Genomic DNA, 17,450 nt, shown 5'->3' on the forward strand with positions numbered 1-17,450 from the left:
TCGACAATAACTTGTATACTAAAGAATTTCTCGTCAAACAATACATTTCATTATTTTCTACCTCTTGATGATGGTAAAATACCTTGAAGCAACCAACTCGGATTATTTGTCCTTGAAGATCATTTCTGCGCTGATCAAAAGCCAGATTAGTTGCCCTTAATCCTTTCTTTTCATCCCAAGTTCCAAAATGACTTTTAATCAATTCTCGATCCCTTGCAATTTGATAAACTTCGCTAAGCTCTCGAGCATTTATACCCGTAATTTTCTGCACTACGAGAAATAGGCAGTTGAAAGGAATGTAGTTGTTGGAGAAAAATTCATCAGCTTTTGTTTTTTCACTCAAAAAAATCATCCATTGAATGTTGTCCATTACAAACCACAAGGATATTTCCTAAAAGCGTATCGCACACTCAATTACTGTGATTACAAAAGTAGTATAAAAACGTATACAAATAAATAAAAATTGCTTAGCAAAAACTATCTTCAGATCGTGAAATCTGAAAAATGCTTCTTGTTTCTTTAATCAAGTTCACGACTACAAACATTTTTTATCAAAACAAAACAACCAAAATTAACATAATGCTAACTTTAAGAAACTGTTTCATCTCTTCGGAGTCATTCATCAGCACGATCAAGGTATTCTGCAATTCAGGAGTATCAATTTTCATCTAGAAAAAGAAGTATCAGAGAACGTTAGTGGCATATAAATATTTTAAATAATGATCAGTGATTATTACGAAAATAATTAAATAATTCTAGTATGATTGTCTGTCAAATCATGCATGTATTAGATGAACTGGATGCATAAAAATGATGGTTCTTCCTCGAGTATAAATTTGTATGTTTTACCGAAATGTTTAAGTCATATATAATAAATTATAAGGCCATCATCACACGTAACAGCGCAATGTATAAAATATTTTTATGCTTGCAGAGCCCAAAGATTTTAATTCAAGGACTATCTTGTGTACAAATATACAAATAAAGCTGTTTTTCTTCTTATGGACCAAATGATCAAGTATATAATCACTTTCATACGCAGCACAAGACAAACTTGACTTTTTATGCTAATAATTATTTTTACCCCGTCAAATAGTAATGTAATGCGTCTAACTACTTTTATTTTTAAATAAAAGCCACTGTGTACTGATAATGCCTGAAAACGATCTCGGTGATCCTTTTTAAAATGTACAATTAAATAATATTAAATGTTTTGTTCAGAGATTTTTTTAAAGTCAAAAAAATGTATCCAGTTGCTAACTAAAAGTTTTGTTTCATTACCCTTGATTTAAAGACTTCTATCTGATTAAAACATATTTTTACCATCGCCAAATAGATTTTCATGGTATCAATAAGTTTATTAAGCACGTGGTATGGATTGAAAAAAAAAAAATTGCAAAAATTTGGGTGCGCACAACCGCGCTTGAGCCAGGTATTAGCTGACCTGTCATCCCTAGTAGTTGTTATTACAATCTTCTAACACCCTAGTAAGGCTCCTGGCTCAGTTTCCCTATCCTACTCTCTATCTGACCCTACAACCCCTCAATGTGCTACTTATGATTCTACCTTAGATCTAGGTATTAACTCTACCTTATTTCTATTTTTCTTATTCTATCTTACACCTATTTTTTTATTCTACGTTATTTCTAATTATTATTCTAATTATTCTACCTTAAGATCTACTCTTATTGTTCTACCTTACATCTAGTCTTACTACTCTACCTTAAATCTACGATTTTTAATTCTACATTAAAATCTATTTGCTTACTGACTAAGGCTAATAGATTAATTAATTTCTACCCAACACCGCTTAAAACTACGTCGAAGGTTGGGTCTCGAACCCGGACCTCCTGGCAACTCAATATCTGATAGCTAAAGCTTTCATACGCATTTAACCACGCAGCTACTGAGCTCTTACGGCCCGGCTTGTTTAATAGTAAATTTCAATCATTAGTTTGGTATAGATAAAAAAATGCCTGTAAGTGAGATACTTGTGTATGTGTTGATTGCTTGGCGTATCGGTAAGTATATCTATATGCCTGACCAACTTGACTGTAATCGGTTATACAGATATACTGATATCATGCTAGGCCCACATAGTTATCAAATTTCTCGTTGGAGGGCGCCGTTTTTGCAACGCGATTGAGGCCCAGCTGACACATAATGATGTGCAAACGTAGCCGTGGGTGTTTGCTTAAAATAATTACAACGTATCATCTTATAATATTGCGAGGAAGAATAATGTAAATATGAACTCGTTGAATACAGTTTTAGGTTTTATTCATTGATACTTCATATCATGTCAAATTGTGCTTATGAAATTAACCGATTTAGTGACCAAGTAAGGTCAGTAACTAGGTTACGAAGTTAACTGGGTGTTGAATGCGATAAACATATAAGTAGATAGTCATTCGTTTTGCCAAGATATCAAATAAAAGCGTTCACCGATTGTCAGATGTACACGGGCAACTTCGAGAAGGATGGTGAGACGAGGTTTAACACTCTCAGCTCACGACTGGTTTCGTTAGTTTTTCTTCACGAGTCAGTAGAATAAGTAGGTGTCGGCGTTCAACCTTATTTTATAATTGAAATAAAAGTTTCAATTTAATTAAACCAACTAAATTATATTCATTTTCTTTGTCTAACAATCTTGATTTGATCATATCATCAATAGGCATAAAATCTACAACTCTTCTTATTTTTGTAATGACCTTAAATTTCAGCACTAAAAGTTACGACAAAAAAAATTAATATTTCATCCGTTTCAAGATATGTTTATTAACTTCCAAGAAAAAAAAATAGTTCAAAACCAAAAAAAGGTACAAAATGTTGTTATATTATATTATATTACAAATTAAATAAGTATCTATACTACTGATTTGAAAAATAATGTTTGTAGTACCGATTTGTGCCAATAATACCGATGAAGTGCCAGATTTAGGACTCAAAGGGAGCTGAATCGAATTATAACTATTTGTACTTTTGAGCTATTACAAGCAAAAATAATAACTGGATAGTTTGATCTATAAAAGTTGATCCAAGAAATCCTACAAAATGACTTATCATATACATTATGGATTGTATAGGTGTAGATAAAAAATTTTTGCCAGCAAAAATAATTTCTAATAATTTAACTAATGTGTTGTGTTAAGACTTCCATATAATTTAATTATTTATGAAGTACTAATGGCTAACAAGTTATCAGCAACCAAAGTTATTGAATCAAGTAGTATAACTTTTTATCCAAGTGTAGGCATGACTCCATCTAGTAAACAATCGACAGGCAATCCAGAAATGCCAATTAAATGCAGTGTTAACATTAGAAAAAAAAAATAACAATCAACAATTTCTAGTTGAAAAAAAATACTTCATGCGAATATACGTGCCTCAAATAAACTTCATACTAGCTTTGTAAAATAAAACTTCGAACGGATAAGGGAAAAATATTTCTTATAATATACCATGATGAAAACCCACCAAGTGGTTGAGTTACGACTAAAAAAGATTTTCTACTGAACCAAAAACATAATAAACATATCTTTTGGCTTGGCTTTGTTATTTAATTGTTAGTTCCAGGTAATAAGTATAAGATGTAATTTTATTTCTTTTTTTTTCATTTCATTAATGTCACAACTCAAGTATAATATTTTCAATACATCGTAAGTTCATGATTTTGAAATAAATAAAATGTGATGTAAAGTAAATTCCGTCCATTAATCAGCAGAACAACTATAAAAAGGTTTTTAGTTGTTTCTTTTAGTGACTTATCAACCGCTATACAATAACTTTCCTCACACTAAAGAAATAACCAGCTAAATTATTAAAGATATATTTGTCTTTTTTCATTCCCGTGTTCACTACATTAAATGTGCGTTACATTTTCGCTGAATAGCCAACATATAACATTTTTCTATGAATAAACAATAAATTAATCAAAAATACTGTTTGGGGAAAAAGTCTGCCGTTCGTGCACTCGGGCGTACTATGCATATAAGTGAGCGAGCGAAAGCACGAACAAGCGGGACAGCATCGGAGAGTTCAACAGCCGGAGCCACAATGCTGGTTTCCAGTGTGAAGGACGCTCCGTCGCGACTCCCCTCCTTATACCATACAACCACCTTCGATGCGTCTACACACTATTCCATAGTTGGCTTCGATCGCTTTTTCCTTCCTCTCTTCCATCCTACTTATACATCCCGCCCGCTTATCATTGGCTCTTGCTCTTGCTTATACGTCAGCAGGACTGGTATACTTATAGGTAATGGATATTTGTTCGGTTTCCAGCACTTTAAGAATATTCCCCGATTTCTTTCACTCACTTTTCCTTTTCTGTGACAGTAACGTCAACAACGTTATTATTCATTAGCTTTTTAATTAAAATAGTTTTTTGCATTAAGCTATCGAGCGTAAGACCAAATCTTCTTCATAATTATCTGTATTTTATTGTATCTCTAAATATAAATAAGTGTATATTCACTTATTGCTCTAGTTATAAGAAGTTCACGTAAGAAAAGTGAATGCTTACTCACTAAAATAGTGGATTTATCTACTGTAAAAATAAGTGGAATGTGCACTCGATAAATAAGTGAATACGCTATAGTCAGAAAAGTGCCTGGTTCGCTTATGAAAAAAGTGAATCGTTCTCTTCTTTACTTACATAATAAATGAAACTAGTGAATGTTAAAATGACCATAAAAAATAATTGTATTAAAAATTGACCAAAAAGTAATCTAAAATAATAAAAAAATTAATTACTATTTTTTATATTTATTGATACTATAGTATAAGTAAACTTACACATTGAAATGTTTTATATAATAATTTTAAAGTGATATATACCAGCTAAATTAGTGTGTAGCGAAATTATCAAGATACTTGGTTTTTTTATTACATTTGTAAATGTAAGTATCCCGGAAGACATAATAATTTTTTAATCCATCCGGGTACTCAACATTAAAGACATAATACACTTTAAACAAAAGATCAAAGCTTAAAATAATATCGCTATCATTTTGCTTCTGAATCACTTTATTATCAGCAATTATATAATAAGATATGCCGCTTGGTCCTTCAACGCATAAAATATAAAGTTGAGTTCACTTTTATTTTTTCCTTGATAAAAATATCTATTTGTATTTTCTTAAAACGAAAAAGTATTTTTTTTGGTATTATACATTCGTGTATTAAACATAATAACTTACTTTTACAACTTTAAATAAATCGTTTCCCTAATTTTAGTTCGTAGACGTTTTCTGTTGTGTTTTAACTGATTTATCTTTTTGTCGATTCATAATACCATTAGAAACGGGAAGAAAATGTATCAACATGTAAAATACTTCAAGTCTCTATAAAATAAAATGAAAAACTGTATTGTTGAACTTTAATTTTAATTCCATCAGCTGGGTGAAAACTATTTACTCACCAATATTTTCTTCATATTTCGAAGATCAAAGAGGTTTGCAAAACTCGATATGTACTTAAGTATACGAGGAGCGTAAAAAGTTGAAAATTCAGTTGTAGAATTCTTCATCAATCGCAAGCAAATATACTGAAATCAACAACGCACTTGATAAAATTGATGTTCATCGTCGTACACATGGTAATGTTTGCGTACTAATGTAAATTTTTTTAACTAACGTATTAATACTGTTATACATTTATACACATCGTGGAAGTGAATACAATTGAATGATTATTATCTCCAAATCTCCGGAAAAATATTTTAATTATCCACATTTGTTTGAAATTTCCAGAATTGTTGGATTTTGTAATAATACCCATTCTCTGCGATTAACGTACGTTTTTTTTTACAAAACATTGAAAATTGATGCTGTGTTCGTTTCACTTGGGTATTTCCGATTCATCCATTCGATCTACGTAATTAATTTTACAATTTTCAAAAAACAGCTCAAGTTTACTCTATACCTATATACTCACATGTTCTGCTATATTTATTCAGGCAAAATTTCTAGCGAAGTAGGCGGCTTCTTTTAACTAGTTTTTTGCTTTTTGTATTGCTTTGGATCTGTAGGTAAATATTTTTGTACAGTTTGAAGCCTATACTGTATAAAATCTAATTTGCTAATTTGCTTGTAGAATCAAAATAGTTTTTCTACAATTAAAATTCATGTAAGTATTATGTTTGAAAATGTAATCGATTTAGATTTTTCGGCTTACAAATTCTGATGAAGAATGTGAATTTTTCTATAATGGAAACTCGTTGACAGTGGCTTTAGCTGGTTCAATTTTTGATTCGGTGGGCGGGTTTGGCAGACTCTGTTAAAATCACTTTGGAATCACCTCCTTTGGCATTATTAGGCTTCATGCCTGTATTAGGAAAGTTTTCTTAATCTTTCTAATCACTTGTGTTGGAAGTTGTAACTGGAGCACAAGGACTATTTTCTTTTGTAGAAGTTCTTTTGAGAACCGTAAATAAATATAGATCCATATGATTACATGGAATTTGAAAGTGCTGATAATATTTCCAAAGACCACATGCACGACCACTTAGCAAAGAAAAACTTTCAATGATAGTGTTACTAAAAAATCCAAGCTGCACATCTGATTTTTCAAAAATTTGAATGGCTATTTCATTTGTGAATAATTTTTTTCCTTCTTCTACCACATTATCAACAGAATAGAACTGTGAGGCATCTAACTGAAACTTTTTTTTACCTCCTATTGGGAATTTTTTCAGCACATACTTATTTTTTGATAAGTGCATGTGTTTCCATCCTAGGTGGATTGTTTTCGTTTTCAATTGCGAGTTGGACATGCTTCGGAAATCTTTAACCTGTCATTTATATGTCAACACCGATTAGTTAAGATAAATGCACAAGTGATACATGATATTATAGAATTTTACCTTTATTTTCTTGGGAATTAGTTCTGGCTTCCCTTTAATTGTATTTAAATTAAGAAGAGCGTTTTTATAAAAATATATTTGTTCACTCTTTTTCGGATTTAATACTTTTTCATTTCCTTTGGCAACGTGGACGTAGTAGTATGTATCAACAAGTGAATTTGGAACTAAATTTCCATCCTTCATTTGCAATCTGATGTTTTGCCGATTGACCTTATATATCAATAGCGTTTGATTGAGGAAAATATTCCTTTAATGATTGTAAGCTGAGAACTCCTTCAGCGTGCAAAGAAAGTTTAATGATTTGCTCGCCGAAAACCACATATATTTTATTTATCTAAAACAAATTATTTGGAATAGGTATTAAAAAACTCAAAACGAATAAGCAGTTGCATGCTACTTTCAGTCAGTCGATTACTTTATGTAACTTATAGACGACTGAATAGTTCAGTAATCAAACTACTGATTAAAACGATGCAGTGTTACGACTAATAATTTAATAATTTTACTTTTACGGCTATTACTTGTTCTTTCTGTTCTGATTTTTTAGATACAGTAAAACGTTGATGGGAATTATGTTTTTGGGTTAATTTGCAGAAACTTTTAAGTTACATACGCTTCGAGTCGACTGAATGTCTACCAACCTGACTGCATGCACGACAAGTGCAACATGCTTCCGTAAGTCATCGTATCGATGAAGCCTCTGCCGAAGAAAATTAGCTACTTGGTAGTGTGGACCGCGAAGAAGGACGAATATTTGATGAGAAGGAAAAAATATCCAAATTACGTTGATACTAGTACTAACTGCTTGATTATTAAATTTTATCCACTTCGTCGTACTTATACGTTTACTTTTATTTTTCTTAATAAAACAATTTTGTAACCTACTTCACCTACACATTATAGAGTTGTAACCGTCATTTATATTTTACATTTGACTTTTTTATTGAAACTTAAGATAGTTTGATTGCGTTTCGTAAATACAAATAATGATTCTAGTGGTTACTACAACCGGTTTGTTTTAGCAACCTGAGAATGTCAATTAAATCATAATCACGCGATTGCAGCTTGAACCAATCACATAACGAATCAAAAGGCTTAATTTTTTGAAATAGGATCACATGCCCACAATTGTGTGTATCTATGAACAACGAAAAATAAATTGTAGCAGTAGTAAATTTTTGTGAAACCTGCTCTGATTCCTACTGTACAGGAGTCAGTTGGAACTCAAAAAAAAAAAAATTTAATTTAATTCAAGGTGCCCTCCACACGTCGAAATCTCATCTGGCCTTACACCTCATCCTCGTTCTCGTTTACCTCGGGAGATGTACTTTACCCTCTTTTTACTCTTCTCCACAAAACAAGAGAAAAATAAACCTCCACACACGTACTCCCGAACGTAACGAGCACAGTAGATGATACAATAAAAAAGTACCTCCTTTCATGTCGAGAGACAGAGAAAAAAGAACGTAATAGTAGTTTGGGCACTCTAGGAGAGGTCGGCTTGTTTTTAGGTTCAACAAACCGTCATTACGCGCTGCGTGTGCATGATCCTCTGGCATCAGTAAGTAGCGGCAGTGAGACGATGCGTTCTTTTTTTCAGTTTTGTTCTTCGAGTTCCTCGATGTCGTTAACTTGTTCTTTCCCTTTTTTTTATTTTATTATTGTTATTATTATTTTTTTGTTTTTCATCCATTCGATGGATAATCTTGCGACACAGGCGTTTGTCATTTCTTTTATACAAAGCTATATAAGAGCATTGATGGCTTAGTGGTTAATGTGCTAACCTCCTAGTCGCAGATACTCGAGGGGGGTAATAGGTTCAAATCTCGTCGCAAATCGTCGAGATTTTTCTCGGTCTTTTTCGATGGGATGAGTAGTATACCCAGGATGCCGAAAATACTACTTATCTGAATTTTAAAACTAATAGTCCATATTTTTCTGGTAATGTCTAGACCTCCAGGGGCTTTCTTTCCGAAGGAAAGCCAACACATGGCCAGCTCATCGGAGAAAAGTCACGTTGGTTATGAAAAGTTCGGTACAGCGAGTTAGATTGCTTATTGGATAAGATCTTTCCAGTAAACTTGATAATAATTGGGGTGTGCTTGAGACAATCACTGCGCCCTGTAAATAATACCCAGTAGAATGGATGACCGAGTCGTCTGAGGGGAACTTTGCAAGGGGCCCGCACGAAAGACTCGCATACTTCAGGAAATAGGGGATGATAATTATGAAAAAAAGATAGAGATTAGGCATATTATGAGAGCGCGCGGTGGCTTGGTTGGCTGGTTTGTGGGACGGCACGCGGGGAGACTGCGGGTTCGTTTCCCGGCCAGTGCGACTCTCCCGAGCAAGTACCTCTGTGAATTTTCACATGTGCTTTTTCACCACGCAATGCTCCTCGAGAAGGGATGGGCGACCTTCTCGCAGCAAAAATTGCCTACCACATAGATCCTTTGCTCTCAAGATGGTCTATGTGACATCATCAACGTACCAACGGAACTACAACTGCGTATAAATGTGAAAATGTAACCAACAATGTAACATATAGACCATTTACTTGTAATATGTAACAAATATAATGTAACAATGTGCCTTACTGCCAAGGCTATAGAAACTCGTTTACAATAAATCAAAAAACAAATACACTAGGTTAGTAGGTATCAATAAAAAAAAAAAAAAGCACATTAGGATGAGTAAGAATCCAGGAATGGGTATACATTGGAATCTCAACACACAGCTATGTATAATAACCCAATACTAGTTTCCTCTTAATTTGTGTGTCTATCAACTGTTGATAATAGACTTGGACGCAACTTTAAGCCCACAAGCTCTCTTCTGTACTACAGACATGCAAAGCCAGATATACGTCGTTTTTGAAAAAACTCACAAAATCCGAAGTGAACGAAGAAGAATAAAGTTAACATTGACATGTTACTATTGACATTTAGTTAGGAAAACCTCTTTTCAAGTTTAAAAATCGTTTATTAAATTGGGAAATTTTTGTGACGCTTTGTATAATTGTTGACTTAAGATAAGATTCAAGCAAACATTGATATCTTCAATTTTTTTTTTTCATTTCAAATAAAACTGCAGTAGTCACTCTACAAAATGAAAAAAAATACCCCTGACCTAGACCTCATCACCCGAGAACTAAGCTAAATCTAAAATCCGAAACTGCTACCCGCAACTACCGATACACGTATCACTCCAAATGATGGATCAACAAATCACGCTGATAATTTTACATCATCAATACCATTATCTACCAGTATTTGCTATCGAAAAAAATTAGGTCAGCTGAAACAAAATACTGAACGGAAAAAAAGACGCTACTCGAATTCGTCTTCTATACGAATAATTGTACTCACTAATCTCCAACGAAAAATATTTGATGAAACAACTCCATCGTAAGATTCAAATAAAACCTCTAAAAATCTAATCAGCCCCACGTCGTCACAGCCCCTCTCGAGTACCAACCATCAGTCCAATTTATCGGAACAGCTGTCACCTCTCTCTTTGCGACTGCACGCACAGCTCGAGGAATAAAAAGCGTCCCTCCCTTCGTCCGGCGTGTGGTAGGTATACCCGCACAATAGAGCCGCTCGCTCTCGGCAAGACGTCGATGACGTGGTCGAGCGAGCGGGCGAGGGAGAAAGAGCCTCTTTATCGCCAAGCCGCTAATCGATCCTAACCACGCGCCCGACGCACTTTGCTCTCCGCCCAAGAGCAGTTGACAAGTCGGGCGCGAGAGCTTGGCGGCGCGAGGCACGTACAGTGCTGGACGTGCTTCTTGCGAATCGTTTTTGTATTTTATTTTCCTTACGCCGAGTTCCGATACTCTTCGTACTTTAAAAATGGAGCTTCGCAACTGACTGGTGGAATCGGTTGGACCATGGCGTCGATTTTTCGTGACTTTCTGCAAGCGTTGCGGCGAAAAAGTGAGTTTCGTGCGGGTGATTGGTTTTGCTTTGATCGGTTTTGTCTATAGATGTTGAAACTTTGATGAGCCGGTGTACCTAATATTTGGATAAGTGTTAATCATTCAGTCATTTCCTTCAGCCGTAGAGTCTTAGCGATTCCTCGAATTTCACGATCCCAAATATCATAACATATAAAGTGACGGCACAACGCAACCAGACAATATAATCGAGTAACCTGATCTACATTACGCCCAAGTCGAAGATTGGGTGGGGATGTTGACATTGTGTTTCTAAACTCGACTTTTCACTTATCAACCACCGCGATCATTGGAAGTATCGACCACAGTTTTGTATCATTAGCGTTAACTGTCGACTCGCAATCAGCATAGCAGAAAACTATTTAAGGTTCCCATTCGTTCAGTTCGGATATCCGTAAGTCAGATTTATTTCATTTATAATTTCTCGTTAAAACAAATTCGATTCGAATAACACTTTACCTTCATTATTGTCCGCGAAATATGTTAGATCCAGAGGGAGTTTATAAGAGTAATACAAGCACTTGCATGAGAGTAAATTTTTGCAAATAATCTGGAAACGCATTGACAATGCTATTAAAATTAAAAGCACCGTCAGTCGACAGGTTCAGTTACGTGGACTCCACAGCGCGTTATTTCACATTAACGGCATCGTCCTGCGTGAAATTACGAGTTCATTGACTAGGCACTGCAAGAGCAAGAAAAGTTTAGGGTACGAAATAAAATTAACAAAGCAAAAGAGGGTCATCGATGTCGGAGGGACGTTTTACGACCGAAAATTGTGAAAGAGAAAGAAGCATGTCGAATGCGAGTCTCTAATGGAGGAGCGCTACAGCCTAGCTCTATCCCCGTCAGTCCTGTGAATTTACGCGCGTGCACACCCACACAACATAAACAGCCCGTCGCGGTGGGCAGAGGGAGAGAGTGAGGGGAAGGGAAAAAAAGTTTGTTACGTCAATCATCGAGCCGGCAATAATTCTATCATTGTGCAATTTGCTCGGCGACTCGGCGCGGCCGGACGAAAGGCACTCCTTTCCTTCTTCGCTCATTTTCAGCCCGAGAGACTCTTTCCGTTCTAACTTTTCTCTTTCCTATCTCTTTTTCTTCTCGTCCTCAAGATTATCCCCGGGCACATTTCTATTGCAGCTGTCGTCACGGAGCGTCAATTTTCAGCAACAAGCTGATGCTTTTCTTTTGCTTTTTACAATTTTTTTTTTGTTTATGAAAATTCAAGTTTGAAGTCGAGTTTAATGAAAACATTTGTTTAATATTTTAAATAGTGTTTTTTTTTACATCCGTCTCTTACCACGATTATAATCATTATTTATATTTTATATTTATTATAATAATAATAATTAGTATTATTATTATTATCATTAGTGTCATCATGCAAATTGCTTCTTTTAATAGAAAATCACAGTATAATCTTTTGCTTGTTGCTACCTTCACATTTTTATAAGTCAAAAAAATTGTTTTAAATTATTCACAAACAGATGTTAAAGTAGCATATTGTAAGGACTTTTTTTCCAAAAAAAAGAAAGAAATTATTTTTGTAATAACAGTTGTAATAATAATAAAGCGCTGATGATAATGGCAATAAAAATAACAAAAATAAGTCAATTAAGTTGAGCTTTTCTTCAACGACACAACGGTGTAGAGTTCACATGTAGCCCTGATGAAACAAAATAATGAAGTGCATCATCCAATCAAAGTATATTATCGTTAGGAAGCTCAAGAATATTATTATCAATGAAAATAACAACATTGTTTTTTCACCCAAAGTTTTTATACGCAGCTTTAAAAATAAACACACGACTCTCACTGGCTTATCGTAAAGTCGATAAGAACTTTGACGTTTCCACGTGTAGGCACACATATCCCCGATTGCCCCGCGGAAAATCGTGACAGCCGCGAGGCAATCACTTCGTACACGTAGTACGCGATTCTCTCGAAAACCTATAGCTCTCGAAGTAATGGTTTCTTCAAGCCATGTTGCGACCACAGGAGAATCGATCACGATTGAGAGAGAGAGAGAGAGAGAAACGAAGTAGAGGAAGATTATGAGGAAAGGCGTGTGCCCGCGACGAAATGATTGAGGTATCATGGTTTAAGGCTGTAGATAATTGTAGATAATTCTCAGGAATATTCTTGTCATTTTCTTCAGCTCGGCAATAAGAAATAATGTTAAAATAATACTGATCGATCGAGGGCAACCAAAAAAAAAAAAGAATACCAAGAGTCAAAGAGGAGCGGCACACGGCAGAATGAATCGTACACCTATGTAATATGTACACACGAATTCGTGCATCCACATACGATGGGTTGTTGCTCTCGTTGCACTTCCGCGAGAGGTTAACCAGATGTGGGTCAGATTCGAAGATATACTCGCTTGATGTGCCGCACTAGCACGTTCGTGACTATGCCATCCACACACGTAGAAACTTGAAAATAGTCAATTGCAGAGGATTAGAGCCTGTAGTTTTGAAAAGTCGGGGATATGTTATGTTTCGTTATATGTCACATCTTTCACAAAGCTTTTTTTGGTCCTAATCAAAAGGGTTCACCTGGGGTGAACAATTAGCTATAAATTGGAGAGCACCGATAAAGTAGGGTATGAATTTAGAATAATTTTTTACAAAGGGATGTATTTTATTTCTTAGTACCGTACACTAGCCATACTTACTCTCTCAATGCACGACGTGCAAGTTTGTTGGTGTCTCGTTGTATCATTCGCCTAATACATTATGTTTTGCGAATAATACAAGATGACAGATCATTTGCGTTGCCGGGTGTGATATCGGTAGCACTTAAAGTTACTAAATTATCGTAGTTGTTATCCCTGTTAGAAGTAATAGTTAAATTTTACCTAGACAAATACAGTCATTAAAGTAATATGACAAAAGTGAGTACAGTGAGTAGTTTCAAGTGAAATCGAGAACATTATTGGTCACATACTTTATTTTTCTTACTGTAGACGTATGTTTCATTCTCTCCTTCGTATTTTTTTAAACAAGCAGAACTGTGAAAACAAAAGTTTTTTATAATCACATATCTTTTTCACATTTTTTAACTTGAAGACTAAACAAAATTTTCTACCAATAAGTATCAAAAGCACCGAGTCTTCAACGCACAATATTTCCATCATGGACACTTTGTTCAATTTTCCTCATTCTCTTCAACAGCTTGCACGATACGAGTAAGAGCTAGATTACATCATGTGTGGGTTAACATTTTTGAAAAAACCATAATATAGAAGAAACGAAGTTAATATCTACACTAACGATAACACTGTCAAAATTGCAACTGTTTAGAGACCTAAATCTTGCAGTAAATGAAACGAAACTTAAATTCTTCTTATTGCTCGGGAAATAATGATATTGACGTATTCATTTAATTAGGATATGATTTCTCCGTTTATCATTTGTGCACGATTTTTGTCAAACTTTCTAACTATCATTTCTTCTACATTGGAACTTGGAAATTCTATCTATTTTGGAAGATGAAAACTTAAAAAAGTTTAGTTTTGATTTAATAGTGTTTTGAAAATTTTAACTCATGTATCCATTCAACAAACATTAAATCATCTTAATTTTAGTCTAAATCTCAAAAGAAGTAAAGTTCATACTTAAGTTTTTGTCCAGTTTTTACGATTCTGCATTACCTTAAGAGATAAATCTATTGTTCTCCTGATAATCTAAAATTACATGATTTTCATAAAAATTGACTAATTCCGTTTAACTTTTAGATTTTCTTATCAAGATACCTTCTCTTGAGATCGTGTATTTTAGTTATTACATTCGGTAAAACAACTCCTATTAACCATTTAAATATTATTTTTTTGAAAAAGCTAAAACATTTATTTCGATCAATGTTGCAACTATCCATCAATTGTTGGAAGTTAATCCATTCAAAAGTCAAAATTATTTATTCCACGAACGAAATCTCTGTATTGCAGAAGGTGGCACGAAGCGACGCAAGATGGCTTCAGGAGGGGGCGGTACCCGTGACGTCCCGGATGTTCACGACGTCGATCTGATCGACCTGGAAAGTGGAGTGACCTGCAGCAGCAGTAACATTGCCAGCCGAGCCCCCTCGTCAGATGCTACACCCGAGGAGCAAGAGCACTTGCTCGACGTGTGCCCACCCAAACTCGAACAGAAGCTCTCGTTGACGAGACGAAGCCATGACTTTCACCTCAGCAGTGCTGATGAGTCCAACGACGGCGTTCCCACAGGCAGCGTCCTTGTCACACTGGGCCACGACCAGGTGGTCCCCGTGAGGAAGAGAATCGACGTTGTCTCCTCGGACACGATTAGACGGGTGCGCGACATCACCAAAAATCTAGAACCTGTGATCAGGCCACGTATGCTGGAAGAGGAGGACCACACCGCTGAACCTAAGCCAACGATCGGCCCCTGCGAGGAAGACGCCTCGTACGAGGCGCGCGAGATCAGCGATGCATTCAATTTCCTATCGGAGCTTGAGGACAACGACGAAGATGAAGAAGAGGAGAAAGTGCCTTGCAGGCCACACGGTGGCTACCCCTTGGAGCCGACCTGCCTGATCAAGAACTCGAAGGACCAGTGGCGCGAGGCAGCCACGCTCGCCAGCCAGGACTTTGTGTTCGACAACCAGGGGTTCGAGTCCTCGCCACCGGGGGCCGACTCAGCTGCGAAAAAGCAGTCCTCGCTGAGCTTTGACTTTGACGGTTTGAGAGTGGCGAAGAACTCGTTCAAGAGACTGAGGTCGTCGTTCACGTGCTCGGTCGCCTCGGTTGGATTGGACACGGAGCCCTGGAGGAAGAGGTCCAAGAACTGCAACTACCGGAAGTCCTGGAGCGAGGGTTCGGTCTCGCGACGGAGGAACAAGGCTGACGGGGAGGCCATTGCCAGGAGGATACGGACCAGCAGTGCCAGCTTCGACGAGAAGAAACTGGAGGGAAAAGAGAAGCTCACTGGCAGAGGAAAGTCTTCGTCGTCCATTAGGTGAGTTGGAAATCTTTTATGTTGTTGTTAAGTTCTTAAGTAGCAAGTTGGCTTTGTATGATATACTTGCAACGAAGGGTTATGCTAAGAGTTTTCATCGAACATTACAGTATGCTGTGATAAACGCATTTTCTTGTCGAGACAATGATCTTGTAAGAAAATACTTGTAAGATTACAATTACAGTATTATGTTTCTCCCAAATCCTTTTATTTGAGAACTATGTCAAAGGGGTTCACCATTTTGTTTCGACCACCATGTTGAATTTTGAATGAAATCATACCTCTTTTCTGTTTGCCATACTCTTTAATTTAATACTCGTACCAAAAAGTGGTTGTAAAAAAATGATAATCCGCCATTTGAAGGTATCAGCCATATTAGATTAACGGAAATGTTTAGTAAAATTTATTTTACTATCATCGGAACCAAAGCTGTGTGCAAAATTTCAATATTAAAATCATTCAAAAAATCGACAACAAAATGTATATATCGAATAGATGGACAAGAGATGAAACAAGCCTTAATTATCCACCACATTGTGATTCTATTTATTCTTCTATAGTAACTATCGGTATAGAATATTAAAATAAAATGAGTATTAGACATTATTCAGTATCTTAAAAGTTTATTGTCAAGTTAGACTCATTGCGTTCACTAGTATAAACTTTTCAGTAAAGTACTGCAAACACGTGTGTATGCATCAATGCGCTTTTTTGAAGATATACCACGAAACTTATAACAAAATATCAGAAGAAATGAGAGATTGGACGGGAGGACAAGGTGTTGGTGGTGAACAAGTGCGATATGCCAATTTTGGGTTATGTAAACGTAAGATAAAGAAGCAAAAAGAAAGAGCGTTAACGCTGAAAGTTCGTTGCTCTCTCTCTCTCTTCAAGCTTTTTTGCCTCTCCCGATTCTGCTTTTATTTTTTACATTCTCACGCCAATAATGGAACGTTTCTGGCTTGTGACTCCGGTATCCTTTGTATCTGTAAAACTTTTTTTTTGACATCGATTGAAATTCAAATATATTTGGTTGTTTTGATCTTGGAATTTATAAGATAGCTTTCTATAGTATATTAAAGTTGACAAGTTAACCTTTACTGATTATTTTTAACTAGTCTCATGGATCTGCAAACAGAAGCTACTACCATAACTCATAATATATTAATTTTTTAAATACGTGTAAGTTGTACTGTACGTGCAATTATTTTGTTACCAATATAGTTTGGCAACCTTAAATGTGGTTTGGTAACTTTTACAAGTTGTTAAGACGGAACAAACTCGATTGTGTTTAAGGCATCTTACTTTCGTTTCAAAAGTGAACGTATACATCAATTTTTTTTCATTTCCCTTCAATTTTTTAAACATAAACCAAGTAACCTATTGGCCTCTAATTTTTTTATTATCTAACTGAACTTAAGGTCTTGCGCAGTTTAATATACTTTCAATTTCTTCATCATCTGTCAGACAAAAGTAGAAATCCTTTTTTTCCGCCATCGGGTGGTTTTGGGAGGCTGGTACTTCCACGGGCGAAAAAGCAGTTTTCCGGAACTCGTTCGAAAAGTCTCCTTTACGAACCTCGTTACGGACCTCGCCTTCGGCTCGGGCCGCAAACCTCTTGGTTCGCAAACAGAGACTTTTCAAA

The 17,450-nt window shown here is 35.7% G+C and overlaps 1 protein-coding gene across 1 annotated transcript in view; it reads left to right on the top strand.

The window, feature by feature from the left end:
* The window catches only part of LOC106641351 (bedraggled), a 129,428-nt gene that overhangs the window by 13,210 nt on the left and 98,768 nt on the right, over positions 1 to 17,450 (top strand). Inside the window, exon 2 of the mRNA XM_089590076.1 lies at positions 14,776 to 15,805. Within this exon, the coding sequence (XP_089446202.1) occupies positions 14,799 to 15,805 (1,007 nt within the window). The 5' untranslated portion in view covers positions 14,776 to 14,798. The remainder of the gene's footprint in view (positions 1 to 14,775; positions 15,806 to 17,450) is intronic.

Source organism: Copidosoma floridanum, unplaced genomic scaffold (genome assembly GCF_036245765.1).
Source record: "Copidosoma floridanum isolate Cflo_tuat_1 unplaced genomic scaffold, Cflo_Japanese_pri ptg000011l, whole genome shotgun sequence".
In the NCBI taxonomy this organism is placed as follows: domain Eukaryota; kingdom Metazoa; phylum Arthropoda; class Insecta; order Hymenoptera; family Encyrtidae; genus Copidosoma; species Copidosoma floridanum.